At 38.3% G+C, this 22,979-nt stretch overlaps 2 protein-coding genes across 2 annotated transcripts in view; one reads left to right on the plus strand and one right to left on the minus strand.

Moving 5' to 3' along the window:
• Positions 1-22,979, minus strand: part of ctnna1 (catenin (cadherin-associated protein), alpha 1) — a 73,998-nt gene that overhangs the window by 42,091 nt on the left and 8,928 nt on the right. Inside the window, exons 6-7 of the mRNA XM_084942395.1 lie at positions 21,755-22,024; positions 14,531-14,734 (exon numbers count right to left, since the gene is read on the minus strand). Of these exons, the coding sequence (XP_084798521.1) occupies positions 14,531-14,734; positions 21,755-22,024 (474 nt within the window). The remainder of the gene's footprint in view (positions 1-14,530; positions 14,735-21,754; positions 22,025-22,979) is intronic.
• On the plus strand, positions 193-10,695 carry lrrtm2 (leucine rich repeat transmembrane neuronal 2). The gene is made up of 2 exons (XM_084942407.1): positions 193-871; positions 1,579-10,695. Exons 1-2 carry the CDS (start codon positions 868-870, stop codon positions 3,213-3,215), a joined length of 1,641 nt encoding a protein of 546 aa, XP_084798533.1. The 5' UTR covers positions 193-867; the 3' UTR covers positions 3,216-10,695.

The raw sequence follows: 22,979 nt of genomic DNA on the forward strand, positions 1-22,979 counted from the left end.
CGCAACACGTTCAAGATATCAATATTCTGAAGGTGACGAGCCAGTGGGAGGGAAGGGAGATGCAAGAGGGAGGTGGAGGAAGACTAAGGTGCACAAGCACTGTGTATGAGGCAGAGAGCAAGTGACTGTGCAGGAGAGTGAGAGGGTGTTTGTGTGTGTGTGTGGGAGAGAAAAAGAGAGAGAGAAACAGTAGTGATGATCGACGCCAGGCTGCCACCACTCTGTAGCAGTGAGTGGCTGCAACAAAAAAGCACAGAATAACATCCCTGACTCCCTGCTCTGCTTTTTTCTCTCTCTCCCTGCGTCTCAGCTAGCAGACGAGGGCTCCGCTCACAGCTCTGCAGAGGCTATGCTGAGACTGAGCCGGCGTCAGAAGCAGGATCTCTGGCTGCCATCAACAAGTTAGGGTTGGAGGACCACGGCAATGAAAGAGAAGCACTTGATCTTCAATTAACGGTCTGAGCTGACACCATTGCGGAGGAAAGGAAACAAAAGGGTAAAAAAAAGAAAAAGAAGAAAAAGGGAGGGGGGGGGTCTGATCACTGGAGTCGCTCTGGATGCAACTGATCAACTTAAAAAAATAATTTTTTCAAGGATTCGTGGGCTGGAAGAAAAAGACTCAACCTCTTCTATGAGCCTGGATTTTAAAGGACTAACAAAATAAAAGGAATAAACATCTAGTCGGGACATGGAATTTCATATTTTGTTTGAATTGGGTGGGTTCAGAATTGCTTTATTTCCCAAGAGGCTGATTCCTTTTGTGCTTAATCAAAAGGGCTTTTTCCCTTTGGATTTTTCTTCCATCTGGTTGCTCCAAGAGTCTGCGGAAAAGGACAGTTGAATGCAGCCTCCGATGTGCACAAAAGAATGGGTAAGTTAGTCCCTTTATATGACAGGTCTGGACATGAATAGGGAATACAAGTAAGAGTGAGGGAGGCTGAAGACTAAAAGCTCTTCTGCCTAGTCTATTTACTGCAATGGTCCTTCATGTTTCCTCCTTCAGACTGAAGAGTTGGGAAGACATACATTTTTAACATTTGTATCATCTAGAAGATGAATCACTTTTCATAAGTGATGAAAAAAAAAAAAAAGAGACTTAAAAGATTTTTTTTTTAATTATTATTTTTTCCTGAACAGATAACAGATCTATGCTTCCCCCCCCCCCCTAGAAAAAAAAGAAGCATAGAGCACTTGATATAAAAAAAAAAAAAAAAAGAATGACAATATTAAGAAAGAAAATTATGCTCGAATGAATAGCACAAAATGTAGACCAAAACAGGCTTAATATAAACGGTAAGGGAGAGGAGAGGTGAAAAAAAAAGTCTGCCTTATGTATGCAGCTGATCATTAGAAGCCTTGCTGAGAAAATGACATCTCCATTAAACCGAATCTCAAGGGTATCATGTTTACATACACTGTTAAAGTTGCCAATGTAAAATACCTTAGCAGCTATATGTAAGGACAAGACAGAGCGTACACAAAAAAAGCATAACTGCCAGCATGAATTAGTAATAAGTACTCTGCAGAGATTAGCTTTCCCGCCCCACAGTTCATTTTCTTGTCTTTGAACCCACCCAGGTTTCCATTCAAGGTGGCCATTGGTGGGACCTGCACCAGCGGCTCTGTCTGTGATCAGCATGCTCCTAGCGTGCCTGCTGTCTCCTGCGTTGTGCACAACCTGCCCTCAAAAATGCCGCTGTGAGGACCTGCAGTTTTACTGCGACACCCAGGGGCTTAAGGCACCCCCAGATGGTGTGGACAAGGGAGCCCTGGGGCTGTCATTACGACACAATAGTATCACTGAGCTCAGCCCTGATCAATTCTATGGTTTCAGCCAGCTCACTTGGCTACATCTAGACCACAACCAGATTACCACAGTACAAGAGGATGCCTTTCAAGGGCTCTATAAACTGAAGGACCTCAATTTGAGCTCCAATCGTATCACCAAGTTGCCCAACACAACCTTCATCCACCTCATCAATCTTCAGATACTGGACCTGTCCTTCAATCAGATGACTGCTTTGGAGCCAGAACTGTTTCACGGACTGAGGAAGCTCCAGATACTCCACCTCCGCTCTAATTTACTTCGCACCACACCTGTTCGGGCATTTTGGGACTGCCGTAGCCTGGAATATCTGGGCCTAAGCAGCAACCGTCTCCGAAGCCTGGCACGAAATGGATTTGCTGGGCTCATCAAGCTTAAAGAGCTCCACTTGGAGCACAATCAACTGACCAAGATAAACTTGGCCCATTTCCCTCGCCTTGTTGCCCTTCAATTTCTATACCTGCAATGGAATAAGATCAGCAACGTAACATGTGGCATGGAATGGATCTGGACCACGCTGGAGAAGCTGGACCTCACAGGAAATGAAATTCGTGTCCTGACCCCTGATGTGTTTCAAACGCTGCCAAATTTAAAAGTTTTGCTGCTGGATAACAACAAACTGAGCAGCCTGGATCCCCAAGTCTTGGATATGTGGCAGTCTTTGGGTATGATTGGGCTGTCCAGCAACCTTTGGGAATGTACCAAAAGGATTTGCTCTCTTGCCACTTGGCTAAGCGCCTTTAAGGGAAGGTGGGAGCATTCCATCCTCTGCCACAGTCCTGAATATGCCCAAGGTGAGGAGATACTAGATGCCGTTTACGGATTCCAACTTTGTCAGAATTTTTCAGTACCAGTTGTTCAGACCATTAGTACAACAACAGACTCTACTACAGCTGCAGAGATCACAAGCTCCTTGTTTGGAATTATGCAGCCGACCCCCACACCGGACTATGCAGAGGATTTTGGGAGCTTTACCACAGTCACTACCACAACAATCACAACACAAACATCACGCACTGCTCAAGCTACTACTGCTCCATTGGAAGAGGCAGCTGTAACAGATGACTTCGCAACTGCAGACAACACTGTTATGACTCAAAGGGTTATCATGGGAACTATGGCCCTTCTTTTTTCATTCTTTTTCATCATTTTTGTTGTCTATATCTCACGGAAGTGCTGCCCGCCTACCCTGCGCCGGATACGCCACTGTTCGGCTATTCAGAACCGCAGACAGATGAGGACCCAGCAACGACAGCCTATGGCAGACCTAGCTACGCAGGTACCCTATAATGAGTATGAGCCCAGCCATGAAGAAGGGGCACTCGTGATCATCAACGGCTACGGGCAGTGCAAGTGTCAGCAGCTGCCTTACAAAGAGTGTGAAGTATGAACTCTTATTTATTCCTAGAGCATATGGTTTGTCATTTGACCATTTCAGATGATACAGGGTTTGATTTGTTTTTCCAGTTTATGTAAAAAGCATAATTTCTACAAGTGAGATTTGAGAATATGTGAGAATGCTACAATGGCAGAGGTTGGCCAGTTACGGGACGTTGTAGAGATAGTCACAAATTTATTTTTATATGAATGCAAGGTTGTTCATATCAGGCAGGGGCAATCATTTTAAAGAAGAAAATTGTAAACTGTGAGATCTGTCTCCACCACTGTCTCTATATTCTGCAGCACAGAGAAACTACTTTGCCAAGTGGCCCTCTGCTAACAGAATACATTAAGGGAAGATGTGATTTATGTATTTTCTTTTAAAAAGTAAATATTTGAAATGCTGTTTCTAACTACACCATAGGCAGTCCAAGCCAAACATTCAATCACTGGGGCAAATGAACAGAACCAATTATCAAAACATTTTGTTTTGTAGCTTTGTTTTGAGAGAACTATAATACATTAAAGGGCACTAAGACCAAACTCAAATTATGAATTATAACTGTAAAGTAAATGTCATTATTGTTATGTTATAAATAAAGAAATCATCTGTTACGGATAGAAGAATCCTGAAATTCTATTGAGTAATCACTTATGACATTATGTTTATCAAATCTGACATGGTTCCACGGTTTCCCACCAAGAATACATTTGGGTTGCCCAACTCAAATAACAGAAAACAAAAAGAAGAAGAGAGGCTGTATTTAGCAAGAATGAGATTTTGTTTTATTTCTAAAAAAAAAAAAAAAAAAAAAAAAAAAAAAATTTGGATTTCCTCCAAAGAAACATTTCTGTGTGGAAATGCAACTGAAAGTGTGGACTGAGAATGGAGAATTTATGTTCAATTATATAAATTGGAAAAATTACCTCTTTAATCAGACGTTACCCCCGTAAATGCAAAGCTGTTTTGCAGCTGACTCAAGTTAATGGATGTTTGAGCTCCCACCCACGAGGGCTCAACACCACAAATAAATTCTCAATCTGTGGGACAGACTGAACAACTGTGATTAACTTCCAACACACTACACTGCTTAGAAAAAACTCATGGATGTCAGCCTCACCCTAGACATGGAAAATGATCTACAATGATCTGTACATGGATTCTCCATTTTCAACTGCCATACAAACTGTGACCATAATATTTCCAACAGCTTTAGGTGTTGATTACAATTAACTGATGAGCTATATTATACCAGGATCAATATACAGACAAGCTAGAGTGAGGGTAGCAAGTGACAAACTGTAACAAACAGCTCAAATGCCAGACAGGAGCGCATTTTATTCTGAATACAAAACCCCAGTAGCCTGTGCTCTTTACTGCTTACACACTAATCAGTCCTGACAGGCTCAAGATTGAACCAATTAAAGCAAGGCAAAATTAACTTAATATTCTGTCACCCACACCAGTGATCTAGAAACATTTAGTCATGCTACCACTGAAAAATAATACAGTATAGTAATCCTTGTGACCAAAAATCATGTGTGAATATTTTTTTTAAGTTATTGTTCTTGTTAGCAAAAAATGCATTTCAGGTCCTAGGTTAGCACTCGAACGTGTCAAGTTAAACTGCGGTCAATACCCTGAGAGCAAATGGAGATCCAGTGATAAGCAAACAGCAAGCCTGGGTGAGGACACATTTGTATGCAGCAGGGGGAGGATGTGCATTAGCATCAGACTAAAGCTGCTGCAGTAGCTTCGCACTTCTTTGTGTTCAATTTAGTAGTGGGGGTAGGGTGAAAGAGTGGGTCTTCATCGTCCTATCTATTCCTCTCAGCCCGAGTTTAACAATGGGGTTATGTCTTTTTCTTAAAATTTTCGAGCATCCTTATGGGCAAGTAAAAGTAGTAGAGAATGGAATGACAGAATGACAGCACCTTAGGCATGAAATGTACACTGACCAGAGTAGCAGCAACTTCACAGCTAATCAAGTGTTGGGCAGTCCAATGTTTGAACACTGTAAAATTCAAGTACTCAGCGATTTTATGATATTCTTATCAATTCCTAGGACTAGTATTTTAACTCGTGTTTACTAAAGTCTGCAATTAGTGATGACAAGATGCAGCACTTTTAAGTGAGACGTCTGGTTTTCAACAATTAGGGTGCAGTTCATTGGCTGATGCCCCCTATAGGTAAGGAGGAGGTACCATTTGTGGCTTTGTCTTTATATTGAGCTTGTCAAAATTTGGCTTCACACTCAAATGAATGCTTGCGTGTCAACGTGTCTCAGCACATGCTCATAGGATGCCTAAAACAACTTAAGAAAGTGCTTTTGTAAACCAAAAATTGTTACACTTCATGTCTGAATTGAATGAAAGCATTGCATACACTGATCATATTTTTAAAAGTCAAGCACCTCCATTTTCTAGTTTAATTTGTTTCCAGCTTAGCACTGCTTTAACTATTGCCCTTCTAATCTGTCTTGCATGTTCAAGAGTCAAAATTCAGTTGAATATTTCCTAATCTCATTCAGCAAACTTTATGGGGAGACTTCGTTTTTGATAACACCAAGTATGGGGATGTATATGGAATTCCTATAAAGTTCTGTCAATCATTAGACATTTCACTGTTTAAGACTACAGTTGTACCAAGTGACTGAAAATCCACAAATTTGTAGAAATATGCATCCCTTTGCACTCTGGCTCTTTGTAATCTGTTTTTGTTTCCTCTTGTCATCCTCTAGCCCTTGTTCCCACCCTGCCTAAAAATAAAAAAAAAATGGAAAATAGAAAAGAAAAAAAAAAAAGAAAAAAAAAAAAAAAAAAAAAGCAGCACCAATCCCCTCTCTAACCCAACCTCTTTGTGCAAAATGAATGCTTTTTCTCTTCCCATTTTCCTTTTGTATTGTAATATGTACAATTTCATATCTGTATAGTGGATAAGATGTGCCAAACTGAAAAAAGAAAAAAAGAAAAAAAACCATTGTCCCCTCAAAACATATATTTTTTAAATAAAATGATTATAATTTACAAGGTGTTTGCCAACTGATGGATGCTCACAACTTGGTTTGGTCTGTAATTGCACTTTAGTACAGTGTATAAATCATGATACTGCAAAACTGAACATCAACAAAGTGAAATTCAACACTTGTTGACATTCAAGAAGGATATTGTTTAAATATTTATGATTTTAAAAATTCAAATTTTTTTTGCCATGCGGATTCATGTTTATGGGTACATTCAAAAGTTAGTTAACTTTTACTTTACCACAAGCTATAGGAAGCCAAGGCCATCTATACAAATAGCTGTTTTTGTTGTTTAATAGAAGAGCAAATAGTGAAAAATCTACAAACTAACACCGCAATGAATAACCAGTAATTAAGCTATTAAAGCATTTCCAGTCTTATGTAAGACTGAATTGTTGAGAATATTAACTGCACCAAATTCATGATTTTACATTGACACTGGTCCTATGTGATTAAATGCCCAAAATTAAATGACTGATATATAAGCACTGCAGTTACAGATAATGATCATCAGATAACACCAGCAACATCCAGCGTTGTCCATTTTTCTTGGATGTCAGAGCAAAAAACTAGAGATTAAACTTTGTCACAGAGTTTCTAATTCCAATGTGATATTTACTTACATGGAGAAAATCAAAACCAAAACCACAAACTAAGACATTTTTCTTAGTTTTTACAAGTGACATTTAAAAACAGTACTACTGTCTTTGAGTCTAGTTTCAGATTCAACTTTCAGATGAAAGGGAAAAAAACAAAGTAGTAAATATAATTCATCAACGCAAAAAAAGTCTTAAGCTTCTATGTGCAAAATATAAAAGAAAAAAAAAACGATCAAAGTGAAACATTCACACAAGACACAGTAAAGCAATTTACATAAAAACTACTAAAACAACAGAAAAGACTTTGTTTTATTATTTCAGTGTCCATATTTTTTTCTACAGTTGTATAACACTCTCCAGTAAATACAGTTATTGGCTAACCTCTGGATTTTTGAGCCACTCTAAATCTCTGCTTAGTGCAAGTATTACTGCCACTGCAAACAACAACTCCAATATTGTTTTGATTTTAGACAGACTGAGTACTTGAATCCAGACAACTTCCAGATTTTTGGATGATTAAACAGAGTACAAACTGAACTCTACCATGTTTGTTCTCACTCACTGACTGCTCTAAAACAGCTAACTGAAAACAAAATAATATCAAAATAAACATCTGACAGGTATTTGTTCAAGGAACTTTCCATAATTTACATATTTCTAATCATATTTTTAGTGCGCACTTGTGTTATATTATGTAGAAATTATAAAAGCACAGAAACTGGTTAAGCCATTTTCTTCATGTAACTATTTCATCTGAGGATTGAAACAACCATCAAAAAAAAACAAAAACAAAAAGAAAAGAAAAGAAAAGAAAAGAAAAAAACCCCAAAAAACTCTAACCTATGATCTTACATTTGTCAGAAGGTTTAGATAATAAATAACTACAAGAGCCACTTCAATTTTACCTGCTCTTTTCTGATGAGGTCTACAAAAAGCAAGCTTCCGTAATTAACCTGGAGGGTGTACCCAAGTGAGGAAGGCACAAAACTGAGGAGTCTGACAGCACGGCTTCGGCAGTGTGGTTCAAGGACTCAGAAGCCATGTATGTTTCAGGTACTCATTATGAGACCTCCAATAAATCTAGAAAATGCTTACTAGGAGGGACACATTGATCAGGACTCTCATCAGCATATAACCCCTAATGTATATATTGCTTAAATTTAAAGCCATTCTCCAAGGACTGGTGAGTCGTAGCACAAACAATTGAGAATTACAAACCAATAGACATGCTTGAATATTTAGCCTAATAAATTAAAATCCAATTCAAACTAAGAACAACACTTTTATTCACACTATGGCCACCATGTTACCATATTACAAAATATCCCAGACCCAGCAAGTCTGCCACTGCTGTCTCATAACCAGAGAGAAATGGTCTAATATCAGGCCTGCTTTAAGTAAACCCCAAAAATTCCAACTCCAGCCTAATCAAACCATGTTTTCTACAAAACAAACATCAATGTTGCTCACACCACTTAAACCATCTGGTACTTAACTGAGGGATAAGCTTTGTTTTCTGAAAGGTACCTAAGCCCTTAGTTTTAAAGCTATAACTTTTTCTGTATGCAATATACATGTTCTTCGCAGTCTATTTAGGTTTTAGATTCAACTATAGTTCCAAGATACAGGCACTCAAAGACAATGGCCTTACCTGGCTAATAACTGGATTCCACATTCTCAGTTAAATCCATTTTAAGATGTGCCACTTTGGCTCTGAGGCAGCCACCTCTCTACGTAGACGGACACCAGTCCTTCTCAATCTCAACAGTAAAGGAGTATTAGTGTTGTATTTGAAAGTGTTTGAAACTTAGAACAAGGTAAGAAATGAAGGCTTCTTAGTTTGATCTCGTCACTTAACAGTTACACAGCTAAAAAAAAAAAAAAAAAAAAAAAAAAAAAAAAGCAATATTGAAAGAAAACATTTAAACTGATGTACATTCATTGAAAATGTTATGGTGCTAAATATGAGTCTACCTTAAGGACAACTACCATCAGAAGGATCATCTGCATGCTTAAGCTGTTGCGTGAGTATTTTTCAGTATATTACACTTAGAAATTGTTTCCTCAGCTCTCAAGTGACCAAGAAAGGGACATGGCAAAAGGTCAAAAGTTGACACAGAAATTTGTAATCAGAATTAATACAAATATATTAATATACAGACAAAGCTTGCCACAGCTGCCAGCAAATTATTTAAAACAAGCTGTCTAATGCAGTTCACAATACACCCTGTTAAAGAAAGGGTGTATCTCATTTACCTGACAGCAAAGCTAATCAAAAAGCCTGGAATTCACCAGCAAAAGATCACACCATCAATGAAATGTAGCCTGAAGGGCTTTTACTGACAGACCAGTGTTTTATGGAGGCTGTAAATACAGAAAAGCCTTTGGGACTCTAAATCTTTCCCCTGTTACATTGTGTGGAGTGCAATTTGTTTTAATTATTCATTGAGATGAGATTACAAATAGATAAATTGAAATGCTTTCACACAAGTGTTTCAAAGACACAAAAAACAAACAAAAAATAAATAAATAAAATACCCTGTCACTCTCTCATCCCACCCCAATATTTTTGGTAAAAACAGTTTATAATAATCACAACCTCTGGGTACAAGATCAAACAATTTTTGTTTCTTTCTTTGTTTTTTTGTTTGTTTGTGTTTTAAATATGTCCAAATAAAATCCTCATGTAAAATGTCAATCAATATCCACATTAGTGTTGTGAACTTGTTATTAACACACACACACACACACACACACCCTATAAGGGTATCAGGTAAGGCAGGTACATGGCACAAGATACAAACCTAAAAAGTATTTAAAATGAGAGGCACGCACAGTGTAAGAATAAAACAAAATTCATTTTAGATGCCCAAGGCAAGAAAACAGCAAGACTTAAGGAAAGAGTGAGGCACTAAGAAAAGAGGGCACAAGCAGGAAGACTGAAACTGCAAAAGAAAGTGAAACAGAACTCAGCAAGGAGAAGGCAGAGTGTGGGAAGAGAGCTACACCAAAAACCACAAGCAAGGAGGACAAGTTGGGTTCCACTGCATTGGCCAGGTATGTCTGTTTTGCCTAAGGTGAAAATGATAATATATCCTATCCAGTTGAAGAAATTAAATGTCAGTAGCTGTGTATGTCAAAACAAGCAAGCGTCACTCTCCAATGTGAAATGAAACCCTGACAGATGCTGAGAACAAGGGATGCATTATTAATAAAAAGTGGCAGAAACAGTTACACTCGACACGTGCCATGCCAAACTGTCATGACAATATGGAATAATTGAGGTCACACTATGTGGTAGTGCTGGGGCGACATTACCCCCACCCACCTTTCCACTTCACTGGCTGAGTAGACAAGCTCTAGTCTTGTTAAATGATCATCATTAGCATTGCCCTTACAATTTCTACTCTGGGAACACGAAAAAAGAAAGACACTTGGACATATCCAAGTGATTCATCCGCATAATGTGCTCGATACATTTAGACATCTGTAGCTAGTGCATCCCAACTTTTCTATTCACTTAGTTCCATAGAATATATAGCTCAAAATTATAAAAGACAATACAACATAATACAACTTGTATAAAGTGCCTGCTGTATACAAGATAAACAAATATTAAACGGTGTTCAAATCAGCTCATAATTTCAACTGCTCCTCGAATAACTCTCATGGTTGAACAAACAAATGAAACAAGCAATAAATCACCTGCTGCGAATGTGTATAAAAAGGCACAGTTTGAAAAGCTCAAAAACAGACCTAAACAGAACATTTAAAAAAATGCTTATCAAAACAACTTTAATATAAACCAAGCTGGCTTTGAAACAAAATGTAACAAAAAAAAAAAAACAAAAAACTGCTTTGTAGACAACATACCAATTGTCATTATCTATCCAGCCCTTTTCCATATAAAAATGATCAAGATAGATTTTTAAGAGGGTATTCAAAGTACTCTTTTTTTAATTATCGCTTTAATATATTGTTGCAGCATGCCGCAGCCAGATCATTTGTATATTACTACTGGGGGTTGTACAACTTGTAATATGCCTAATTAAACAAACCTACACAAAACTTAATGAAAAAGATTAACAAAAGCATTTTTGTTTCATGGCCTAAGGGATGAGGAACACACTAGCACATAAATGCAAGCTCCAGAGTTTGATTCTTGGCCACTGCTGTTAGCACATTTTAAGCTCAAAGCAACCCAAGTCGTACAACATAAAGTATAGTACAACAACCCTACACTGAACAATTAATTATACTCCAAGTTAAATCCTTTCAACAAAACCTAAGATTCAATGCTTGAGTTTTACTATAAGATACTAGGAAATCTTTGAGTCAGAAGGAGTGCAGGAAAAATGGAGAAGGGGGGTAAACAAGTTGTAGCTAGAGGGTATGAAGAAACATAAGGGATGGGAATGAATGAGTTAGGAGTCTTTCCAACACCATGAGCTGTGAGTGTAAACCCATATGCTGTAATGGCTACATACATACTTCATCTGCATTCAAAATTATCTACAGTTAAAAATCAAGGACATCATGTAGCAAGGTTGTGCCAAGTAGGGCTGCCACGATTAGTCGACTAGTCACGATTACGTCGACTATTAAAATCGTCGACGACTAATTTAATAGTCGACTCGTCGTTTGAAGCTTTGTTAGATCCCAAAAGACGCAGGAATGAGTAGTAGGATTTAAGAGTGTAATAACGGACTGAAACAGAAGATGGCAGCACTGCATGTACAAGGATGCCAGCTGCCGTTAAACCCCGAAGAAGAAGCTGTGTCCCATAATTCATAGCGCGGCCCAGAACAGTTTCCAACAATGGCGGCAGCTAGTTAGATTTAATATTACTCTTATTATTCTTTCTGGGTCACAAAATAAACGTTTAACATATTTTCAGGTGAGAATGTAGCTGTGTAAACCTCAAATATCTGCTCAGTTTATCAGGACACCACATATTTTCAAAAGCGCTCCCACGTTTTCGGAGACGTCTGTTACCCACTAGCTCGATAGCTAGCAGGGGGCAAGGCTCATTAAAGCCCGTGAGAGCACCGGACTCCCGGCAAATCGTTTTCAAACCCACCGCTGTCTTTCGCTACTCAGGTTAAATATATATAAGTCACCTAGATAACTTAAAAATGTTATTGTTTGTCTTTTTTCAGTATTTTATTTGTTCCTGAGTAAATCGGTTTGGCTGAGATTAAAGTTATAGTTTTTACACAGCTGAATAAACATCAAGCAGACAGCTGATTATCAGAAGTGTGAGATGCTCGAGAATATACTCCGGTGTCCCGTTATATTTTAGATAGCAAGGAGCAGACGGCTGAGTTTATTAAACTCAGCTGTCTGCAAATGTCATTAACATTTAATAAACTATCATCTTGTCTTTATTTTTAGTTAGCACATACCTTAAACACTTAAAGCTGTAAGCTAATGATAGTTATATAAGAGCAGATGGATGCTGGTGCAATAAGCTGTACGTTTTATGTCCAATGGATGATGATCTGATTAGTCGACTAATCGCAAAAATAATCGGTGACTAGTCGACTATCAAAATAATCGTTTGTGGCAGCCCTAGTGCCAAGCATAGGCCTACACTGATGTCTTTCAGGGAGGCAGTCTTTTTCTTGCCTAAACCACATATATTATTATCATCTCTCTGTCTTAGAATAATTTGACACGTCCTCAAACAAGTGTGGTTTGTTTAGATGCTTAAGATTCATAACAAACATCTACCACAGCTTTAAAGGCACCATTCTTAGAGGCTAAACTACACCATTAAAGCACACTGTGGACAATGACACATTATGCTTCTCATCTGTTGTTTTCATTTGGCCAAATGAGTGGTCATACACCCATCATGTCCACTTATCATCACCATGCTGATGAGTGGTGTTTCTCTGTAAATCTAACATCTCAAGTCATACAGGGTAACATGACTGGCATGGATGAGTCCAGTGAAGTGGAAAAGTCATTTTGAAGCAAATCAGAGATGCTTCATGAGTGTCTTGAACCTTAAAATAAACTGAACATGTTGTGGATGGACAACAAGTGCAAACCATGACTGCAATTCTTGAGGCTAGAATAAGAGAAAATGACATTCAAACTTAGTTGACCCACAATTGCTTATTTTGTCAATGTCCAATGAAAACAAATTTTGAGGCAAACCTGATCTGCAATCAAATAATTTTATAAGCATTCACTGGTATGGTGCTTTTATGCTCTGAGCGTCCCGTGCCGAGTTGGATATCACATCATCTGGGGGCACGCCATAACATTTGTGACACCCTAGCCGGTCATGCACAGTTTCTTATTCCCCTCTTACATAACAGCATTTATGTGGCGGTATTCATCCAGCTTCTGAGCTGGTTGCTGTGATCTGTCCACAAGTTTTTTTTGTTTGTTGTTTTTTTGTTTTGTTTTTGGGACAAAACAAAATCCAACAAATGGGAGCAGATTCACATCTACATACAAAACATGTCACATTAATCCAGTGATAAGACATCAGCACTTGTGGAAACATTTTCCTTTTGAGGGATAAAAATCAACAGTTTTTGCCATTAAGGCATCTTTTTTTAATATTAGATACTTCCCCAAAGGCAAGTGAACTCTAAAAAAAGGGTGTGCTCTTGGTCTTTATATGTCCACTGAATTCTTAAAATTCTAAACAGATTTCACAGGCATGGCATGCAGGGCCAAGGCCAGGAATAAATATTACTTTTGGTTACAGACAGAATAGTAATTTTAGCATTTAATAAATCAGCAGGCTCAGTTCTCTGACATCCAGCAATGGTGGGTGAAGTAACTGCTGAAAATGGCTGAAAAATCAACTTGAGACAAGCAACTAAAACAGCTACCAATGAGAGCACAGGATACAGTAGATTGACATGACAAGGTAGTAAATATATTAGGGGGTCACCAAGGCAACTGGAGCTTGGAATGTCCACTAATGACCAACCATCAGTGACCAAGAAATGACCATCAAGCAAACAGTTTCCTGTGTGGACTGGGCTTAATTGTCTCTAGCTTGGTCATTATGCTCTGCAATATTTAGTATTGTAATTTTTCTCATCCTTTCAATATGTGTATACACTTCCCTGGTTCTTAAGTCTTTTCTTCCCGCTGAATTTCAGAAACAAAATAACTATTCACACTAGAATCTGTAATTAGCCACAGCCGAATCCGATCAGGTTGATACACCTGTCTAATCAAATGTTCTCCTGTACCAACCCATTCTGCTTGTTCTGTATTTTTATTTTTCCCCCTCCATCACATTTATTCTGTCTTAAGTGACTGATGGGAATGAAAGCCATGTAACTAGTACTTCAGTTTAAAAAGTTGTTCACCACAACAAGAAATATTGAGTAAGACCACGTTTCGCAATTTAGTTTATATATTGAGTACTATACTTTATGACATTAAGCAAGGTCAAGGATTAGCTATGTAATCACTTACATAACCTAATTAATTGTCACTGACAGTTATGTGTTGGTATTGATGTGCCTGCAAGTGGAACCGATTATGTAAAGACTCACATATTACACTCACATAAAGTCAAATGTTAAGAGTTTAACTCAATCCATGCTAGAATGAATTGTGTTTGTAGTCCGTTGCACAACCTTTGACCTTAGAAAATTGTTCTGCCTACAATAAAGAAGATAGGAGGAGATAACATGACAAGAAAACAAAACTGAAAAGAGACTTACATTGCCCATATACTCAGACAGAAGGTCCTGGAGAGCCTGGCGCACAGAATTGCATTCGGCCACAATGCGCTCCCTGCGGTCATCACGTGTGCATGAAGAGTCAGCCATGAGGGCAGCACCACTGATGATGCTCTCAAGGCGCTCCTCCAGGGAAGGGCGGAAGCGCTCCTCGCTGAACGCCAGGGGGTCCACAATGATTTGTTTCTGTAAAGAAAGGGTCAGAGGGAAAATTACACAGGGAGCAAAAAATGCACATAGTCATCATGGTACACTGATCTCTCCTTCACAAAGCCCAGAGTAACAAGAAAGGAAATGACTGAACTGACTGACTCAGAGGTGAGGTGGAAAACCAGAAGGGAGGAAAGTGCCATGTTGTCCTTTTTTTGTCTCTGTACACCCCGAACAACAACTTCCTTTTTTAGCACCTTTCAATGGCAGTGTTACAAAGTGCTTTCCACATGGCAAAGAATAAAACAGATGTGTCCAACCAGTAAAGGTAAAGTTCATGGAATATGTGTAGTGATTAAATTCCTCTATCTACACTAATTTACGCCAGTATTCCCCACAACGCCAAATTCTATCCCGACTTTATGGCTTGAATAACGGCCACAAAAGTGTTTTTGCAGAACATTATGAGCTAATAATATTTTCATGTTAAGCTCGTCTATCTGGCTGAAGCCTGTTGAGTGATTTTTGATTTACACCTGACACAAGTTCACTTTAGTGGTCCCTGTAAGGTGTTTACAGTTCAAAAAAGGAAACTGGTCAAATATTTAAAGTAGGGCTGCACGATTAATCGTTAGAAAAATCGCGATCTCAATTCATACTTATGTGCGATCTCATTTCCAAATGACAACGATTTAAAAAAATAAATAAATAAATAAAAAAAAAAAAAAAAAAAAACAAAACCCGATGACGATTGTACCGCATTTTGATCCGGGACGCAATCTGCATGAAAACAAGCACTCACTCTTCCTGCTCAACAAATGACAAGGGCGGAGCCTTATACCACGTGATACAGAAGCTGGCTGCTAAAATTGGCAGGGAAAAAAACAACGGAGAGCACGTCAGGGATGACGAGAAAGTGACAGGAGAAAATCCGTCCCGGTCAACCACCTAAACATCAATAACGGAAACCTTATACAGCGCTTCCCTATACCCGTCGAACTCCCGCAGGCACAAAGAAATTACGGAGGCTATTACTTATCACCTGACCAAAGATATGGCTCCCATCAACACTGTGCAAAACGAGGGATTTAGGAAAATGATCAACACCCTAGACAAACGCTACACAGTACCAACTATTTTTCTATTGTTGCACTACCTGCTCTATACATGCAGTGTCGAGCAACGGTGGAGATGGAATTTCAAGAAGTACAACATTTTGCGGCAACGACAAAATGTGAGACATTTGTTGTTTTTATGTTTATTTATTGTTTTTATGTTCAGTCTCAACTGTTACGAAGTTGATGTGCAGTTAATAAGTGCAATAAATATTTATATTGGAAAAGAAAATCGTGAGAGAATCGTGATCTCAATTCTAAGCAAAAAAAAAAAAAAAAATCGTGATTCTCATTTTATGCAAAATCGTGCAGCCCTAATTTAAAGTACTAAACCTTGGGGTAAAGAAGGATGCAGTCTCCAATTGAACAAATACAAACCAGCGAGTATATACAAAGCTGCATATACTCGCTGAGCAAAATTCAAATCTCTTTATCACGACCCACTCTATAAGATGCTGAAATAAATTAATGTAAACTGAAAACAGAGCAGTTTCCAGCAGTAATACAATAAGAGGCCTGGTGTGACTGAGGCTTTTTATAGAGCTTGTCTGGAACTGTTGTTATCTGAGTGTATCCAGAAATTGTAATGAGACTGGCATTGCTAAGATTTTGGCAACGGGCGGTTATTTGTAAAATGGTCTGTAGTCCATGAAAGCATGGCTAAGTTTTTTGGGGGGGGGGGTTTCTTCACTGACAGTCCACTGCATTGTCTCTCAAACTCAAACATGGTTTATTTTTGTTGTGGTGGAAGGGCAGCACTATCAAAGGTAACGTTAAAGCCACAAAAGGCAAAACCCTGTATTAAACTTCAGAAATTGTAAAACAAATCTTCAGGGTTAATTGATTATCCGGGACATAAAGGGAAAGTAACTTTTGCTGTAAATTTAAATACACTGCTTCAAGTTCAGCAGGTAATAATGATAAAGTCTAATATACATTCTCTCTCTCTCCAAAGGAATGGGTCCTGGTTTAAAATGGTCCTACCACAAATGGTGAAGAAAGTAAATTCTCAGAAAAGTTCATTAGAACTTCTTCCAAGTTTACACTTTTTAAAGGCCACATTTCACATAGTTAACACACACTGCTAAAAAGCCATTAGGTTCCCCACACAGAAAAATAAAATGGCTTATATAAAAAAAATAAAATAAATTCTTTATCCCTAAATTAGGTTTTAAGAAAATAAGGCACTGGCAAGGAAAATGGTTTAAATGGTGTAATTTAAGGCATTTAAAACAGGCTGAGCCTCCACTGATACAGTTTAACCCTGGGGTGGATATACCTTTTGCAGGTTCTTCATGGGAAAACCAAGTTACAAAATGTAACCTAAATGTTGTTTCTAGTGTAATAAAAACAGTAACAGTAGAGTTTGTGATTGAGAACCCCATTAATTTATTAGCTAAAGAATTGAACACAGTAGCAGATGAACCTGAACATATGGTGACGACTTAAACCTTAGTAAGGTTGAGAACTGCTGCAAGGTGCCTTGTTTTGAGTATTTTCTCTCCTTTCAAGTTCAAACCATGCAGCAACCATTTGTGCATTACTGAAGGGAGCATAGTCATCCTGGAAGAAATCGCTTTCATCATAGTTGAAATGCTTTGTCTTGGGACAAAGATGACATTTATTTTTTGCAGTGACTTTTTTCCACCATGTCATATATCTCGTCTTAGAAACTGTATTAAATAAACGCCTATTTGATGTTTTTTTTAACCTGAGATATATTAAAGTAAAAGAAGACAGGGCTCCTCCAGTTAATTTTGTTTAGGCACTGCTCGTTTTTCTTAATTTAAGCTTGATTATGTCCAAGTAAGGATTCAAGTTTTTTTTTTTTGTTTTTTTAAATCAAACAGCAGTTGAAAAACAGTTTCCAACTGTTTTAGGCATGTGCCATGCTTGCCCAAAAAAATCTCAGAAAAGGGTGTGGCAAAGAAAGTTCCTTGACAAAGAAGGAAAAAACAAAACAAAACAAAAAAAAAAAACTGCTGTGATATGTGCCTATAGACCAATTTCCACAGGCTGTATTTTTTGCCTTCTCAGTATATATTTTCTATACAAGACCAATGAACGTCAGCACTTACAGAGTCCTTAGCGCAAAAGGGCCGTCAGCATAGGGATTTCTTTTTCCCCTCCTCACTGTGCTCACAGCGTTCTTTGTTATAAATAGTTCAATTTTTGAAACACTGCTGCCCTCAACAATGTCACTTGCCTCTCAACCAAAGTCAAGAAGGTTTACAATATTAACACTGTAAATACTGATGAAGGACTGAACTCAAGAAGTAACTTAAAACAGGACATCATCGATACTTCCAGCGCAAAAAAGACAAACCAAAAAAAATCTATATTTTCTTTTTAATTAAATCAGATATTCTTCAGGGGTCTCCATACTTTTCCATGCAACTGTACAACTTTCTTTTCTTTCAAGTATTAGTTGGGTAGCATTTATCTCTCATCTCAGTCTAAGAGGTGCTCTAGCAACCCACACTTTTTTTCCATATATCTGTAGGACAAGGAAGCCAACTTAAACGTTTCACTTCACGTAGGTAAATCTGCTGAGAAAGGCTGCTGGTGATGACTGTGGAGAGTTAAGGTATCAATACAACGTTTGTGACAGTCTAAGAAAGCCAACTTACTCGGGGAGAAATGAACTCTGCAATACTGCTGCAGATGCCCTATTGCTGAAAAATATTCAACAATTCAGCTGTTACAATCGTGGTTTATTAGGCAGCCCGCCCTCTATCACTGCCACCTCCAGCCCCCCTCCGTTATGTCTCATCTGACCTCCTCTTCTTGCGTGTCATATCACCATGGCAACAGGCACACGAGAGAGACATGGAGGAGGAAAAAAGAGAGAGAGGGAGAGGGAGAGAGATGGCGGGGGTTGACTCATTTGCTAATTTTGCCTTGCACTTGAAAGTGGGCACCACAACTAGGTATTCTGGAAAAGGTCTGCATTCTAGTTTATTTAGAGTGTGTGTAATTACCTGTAAAATAATCACTGATGCAACAGATCCAAGGGCCTGTTTTGTCACCTGATCAATATTGATTAATCACTCAGAAATGATGCCATTAGGCAGAAAAGCTTTCATACTAATGATCTTTTTATTCTAAAGTGAAAAAAATATTTTAAACAAAAAAAAAAAAAAAAAAAAGGGCTTGACGCAAGCCAACTATGATATCATCAAACTTTCTTTTCTTTCAGCCATCAGCCTACCCTTGCCCTAAAAATACACATTTGTTCAATGCACAAACGGCATTGTTTTATATTCCCAAGTGGGACTACTTTGGGAAGTAATGCTTAGTTGATGAAGGACACTCAAAGAAGACGGTCTTACATAACACATGTACTACCTTAAGTATAGTTTTAGTCAAGTGTTTTGTTTTTTCTCCTATTCTAGCGGGTACTGAATCAAACGGAGAGCGTCTTGCCTTTTGGCTTATTGAGTCCACCACCTCCACAAAAGAAAAGCAACAAATCCTTTAGACACTGGAATTCTCAGGCACCCTAACCGTGACAAAATTTGAAAGCCTTTGATGGTTTTGTCCAGGGGTCATCTAATACATCAAGACACTAGCAGCAATACAGAAATCAGGGAATAGAATGCCGCTGAATTTCGGCGGTCTACAGTCATGGCAGGCGAAATAAGCATTAACAACCAAGTGAGTAGATCCTGAGTTATTTCTCTCAACTTTCAGGTGAGAATTTCAAACAACTACCTTTCAACAGGAGTGAAGGGTAGTGCTGACATATGAGGGTGAAGTAAATACATTAGAGGGTTACCTAGCAGCGTTAGCAACTGCCTGTGACCAATTCACTAGTTATAGGACCCAAAACAAAATAAATAAACAGCAAAAAGACTAAAAACTGTAACAAAACCACTTAAGGGCCTCCGAAACCAATTCTTCACTAAAATACTAAAAATACAAAATGTATCACATCACACATAAGATTGCACACACGCACAAAAAAATAAATAAATAAAAACCTGATTATTAGCCTGCAGAGTGTGGTTGACATTAGCAGCGCAAACAACAGGAGCCTTCTTTTCCCACATGTTAGTGTGGGTTCACATTTCTCCACTAACAACCACACCAGATTACACCCTACATAGAGCCATTCATTTTCTATATCAAAGTTCTGAAACATGCTGGTTCACATGTCTGTCTTTCAGGTTCCTCGTTTACATCTCCCCTGAGAGAAAGTGCACAAGGGGGGCACTGCAGCCTGGTGCATGGCATAAGATCTCAGAAACAACAATTAACTGGTGTTATACATTAAAAAAATAAATAAATAAAAAAAAGGTTGTTTAACCAAAGATGTCCATCTTTGTTGGTACAAATCTTTAACTGTCAAATTGACTACTAATTTCAGAGAGATACAAATAAGTATCTCCCGGCTCTAGATGAAATAAATAGGTGCTTTGGCCATTACCAAATAATTTTTAGAAAGCAAATTTTGTTTAGCAAATTCAGTTAACTCGAGTTTCATTTACTGAGGAAGAAGCACTGCTTTCTTTTACTAATGGCAACACAGACTCATTAACTTTGCATGCAGATCTTGCTTATGCGCAGTCACCCTTCCCACAAGTCACATTCTAGGCCGGGAATAACTGTGCAAGCAACTCCCAAACCTCCCATGTCAACCAGCAGAAATACCATGGTCTGCAATAACTATGAGTAATTAAACAATGCATCATACAGCCACTGGCTAATAAAACATGAGCATGCGAATTGCATCAATCACACAAATACAGAGTGTCTCAGTATGAGCAACACATCAAGACACTGCTACTTGCGAAATGACTTAATAACCAATACAAGATGAATAATTCACTGAGCAAAAGAGAGGACACAACAGAAACCTGTACTTCTGTGGAGCTTAATTTGTCTCGTGGATTTGTTGAATGTCTTTGGGCTTTATCTTAACATGAAAAATCTCTTGTAAACAATAAGTTACTTTGCAAGTGTGACAGAATAAGTGACAATGGAAGAGAAATCAGGTTAATCTTCTCTGCATTTATCACCCCAGGCAGCATTAAGTTGATTAGCTTTCTGTGTTTTCCTGCTGTTATCCTGATGTTGTGTCATATAAATATTATGAGTACATTATCACACGTTTCATATACCTTTCAAGTTCACTTTTCTTAAGCAATACATTTTGTAAAACCTGACCCATCACACATCCTCATCACAGGTAAAAAAAATACTTTTCCATTTTAAATTTTATTTTATGCGACAATAATGAGAAGCTCTAAGACTCAAGTTACTTTAGTCATTTTTAAAAGCATATGGCAGTTGTACTTTTACTTTCGTGGTTAAATTTGACTGATGCTGTGTCACTACCTCTGCACTGTAATGTTGCTGTTGGCAACTTGTTTCAATAAATACGCACTTCAGATTAGGCAGTGCGTCATCAGTGACAGTAGCTCATTGGAAAAGGACAGAAGATGACCTTTATTTTGTTTACTCTACACGTTGATGCCTGCAAACTGCAATAACTGATTTATTTTATTTAATTAATTATTTATTTATGTCCTATATCATCAGAAATATAGCAAATTTCCATTGAATGTTGTGATACAGCTTTGAGGCTATATCTCCACCCTCTCTCCGTCCCCCTCCTTATGATGTGTTCATAAAGACGGACTAATCTATGTCCTTCAAAGAATGGAGTAGTAGTGAGTCAAGCATGTGCCTTAAAGCCATGTCCCAAGTTTGTCCATGTACCTCATTAACTTTGGGGGTTTTTGGTCATTTGATGAGTCAGTTTGGTTAGTTCTATATACTAGCATTCTGACCCAAGTCTAATGTTTCATCCTAGTCAGGCCTTTGTTGTTAGACTTAGGAAAAATGTCATTTTAAATGTCATGCTTTTCTAGATTAAGCAGATACCTGGAAGTGTGACAAGTCAGGTTGTGACTTGTAAGCCACTCATTTGACTTACATCAAAATTGTTGAGGGCATCGGCAAGCTCTCCACCCCCTCCTGACTGACTGAGTGCTGAATCTCCGGTGGGAGTGGCCTGGGCAGCATTGGAGATGCCGGACACTGCAGACTGCAGCTGCTTGTAGATCAGGTCACGGTTGGCCTTGTATGCTGCCACGTCAGGATGCTGCAGGCAGGCACGGGATGCTGTGTACAGCAATGGGATGTTCCTCTGTAGCACCCCACGGGCAGCAGCCATTTGGTCCTTGTGCTGAACGTCCTTTAGTTCCTAGAATTAAGAAGAATTAAAATAAAAAAAAGACCAGAAAGAACAAAAATGATAAAAATGTTAAACTTTGAGGAGGAACAGCTACGGGAGGTAGTGTGGTAATATACTTTATATTCAAAATGGACTTGTCATGCCCTTACAAAGACACCAAGTGTAGCAGTTTATTGTAGATGACCCAGATTTTTTTCCGTCCCTTGCAGAAATACAGTCATAATCAGGTCAATATAATGTGCCTTTGCGATTTAATACATCACCATTCAGACCATAGCATTGTACTCTAGTTACAGATTCACAGGAGGAGGAGAGGAGATAGTGATCACTACCCCATTGTAGATTTATTATACATTTACAAAAAAAAAACAAAAACAAAAAAACTTGCATACATACACTAACTACTTCAGCTCCAACTGGACTACTCCCAAGGCTTTTAGCTCTACTACTCGTTTGCAATTAAGCCCTATTACTTCCTGATTTCACTTTTGTTAAACATTTTCGATCCACACCCAAATGTTGTAGTTAAAAAAGTAATTTTCTCTCAAAACTATTATCAGTTAGATGACTCGATGGCCAAGAAGGGGAACATACTACTGGTCACCAATTCCCAAAGCAGTGAGTCCACTATTCAAATTCCAGCACGCTGGGACATTGGCAAAAGGTCACAACCCACTTCCTCTCCTCCATCTCCATCAGCAATGTCACATAAATGTCCAAAAGCAAGTTTCAACACATTACACCATTAAAAAAAAATGTTATAGTATGATGTGCTAAGTAGCTTAAGATAATAAATGTCCTGGAGTCGGAGGGCAATTGACAATTTGGTCTGTTTGACCTTCATTTTCAATTGCAAACAAGGTTTCACTTTTATATTATATTCACAGCCCTATGACAGCTGGAATAGACTCCAGTGACCCTGAACTGAATAAGTGGAATAAAATTGATGGATGAATGATTTGGG

Source organism: Perissodus microlepis, chromosome 2 (assembly GCF_051167445.1).
Source record: "Perissodus microlepis isolate ML-2025 ecotype Zambia chromosome 2, ASM5116744v1, whole genome shotgun sequence".
Lineage (NCBI taxonomy): Eukaryota > Metazoa > Chordata > Actinopteri > Cichliformes > Cichlidae > Perissodus > Perissodus microlepis.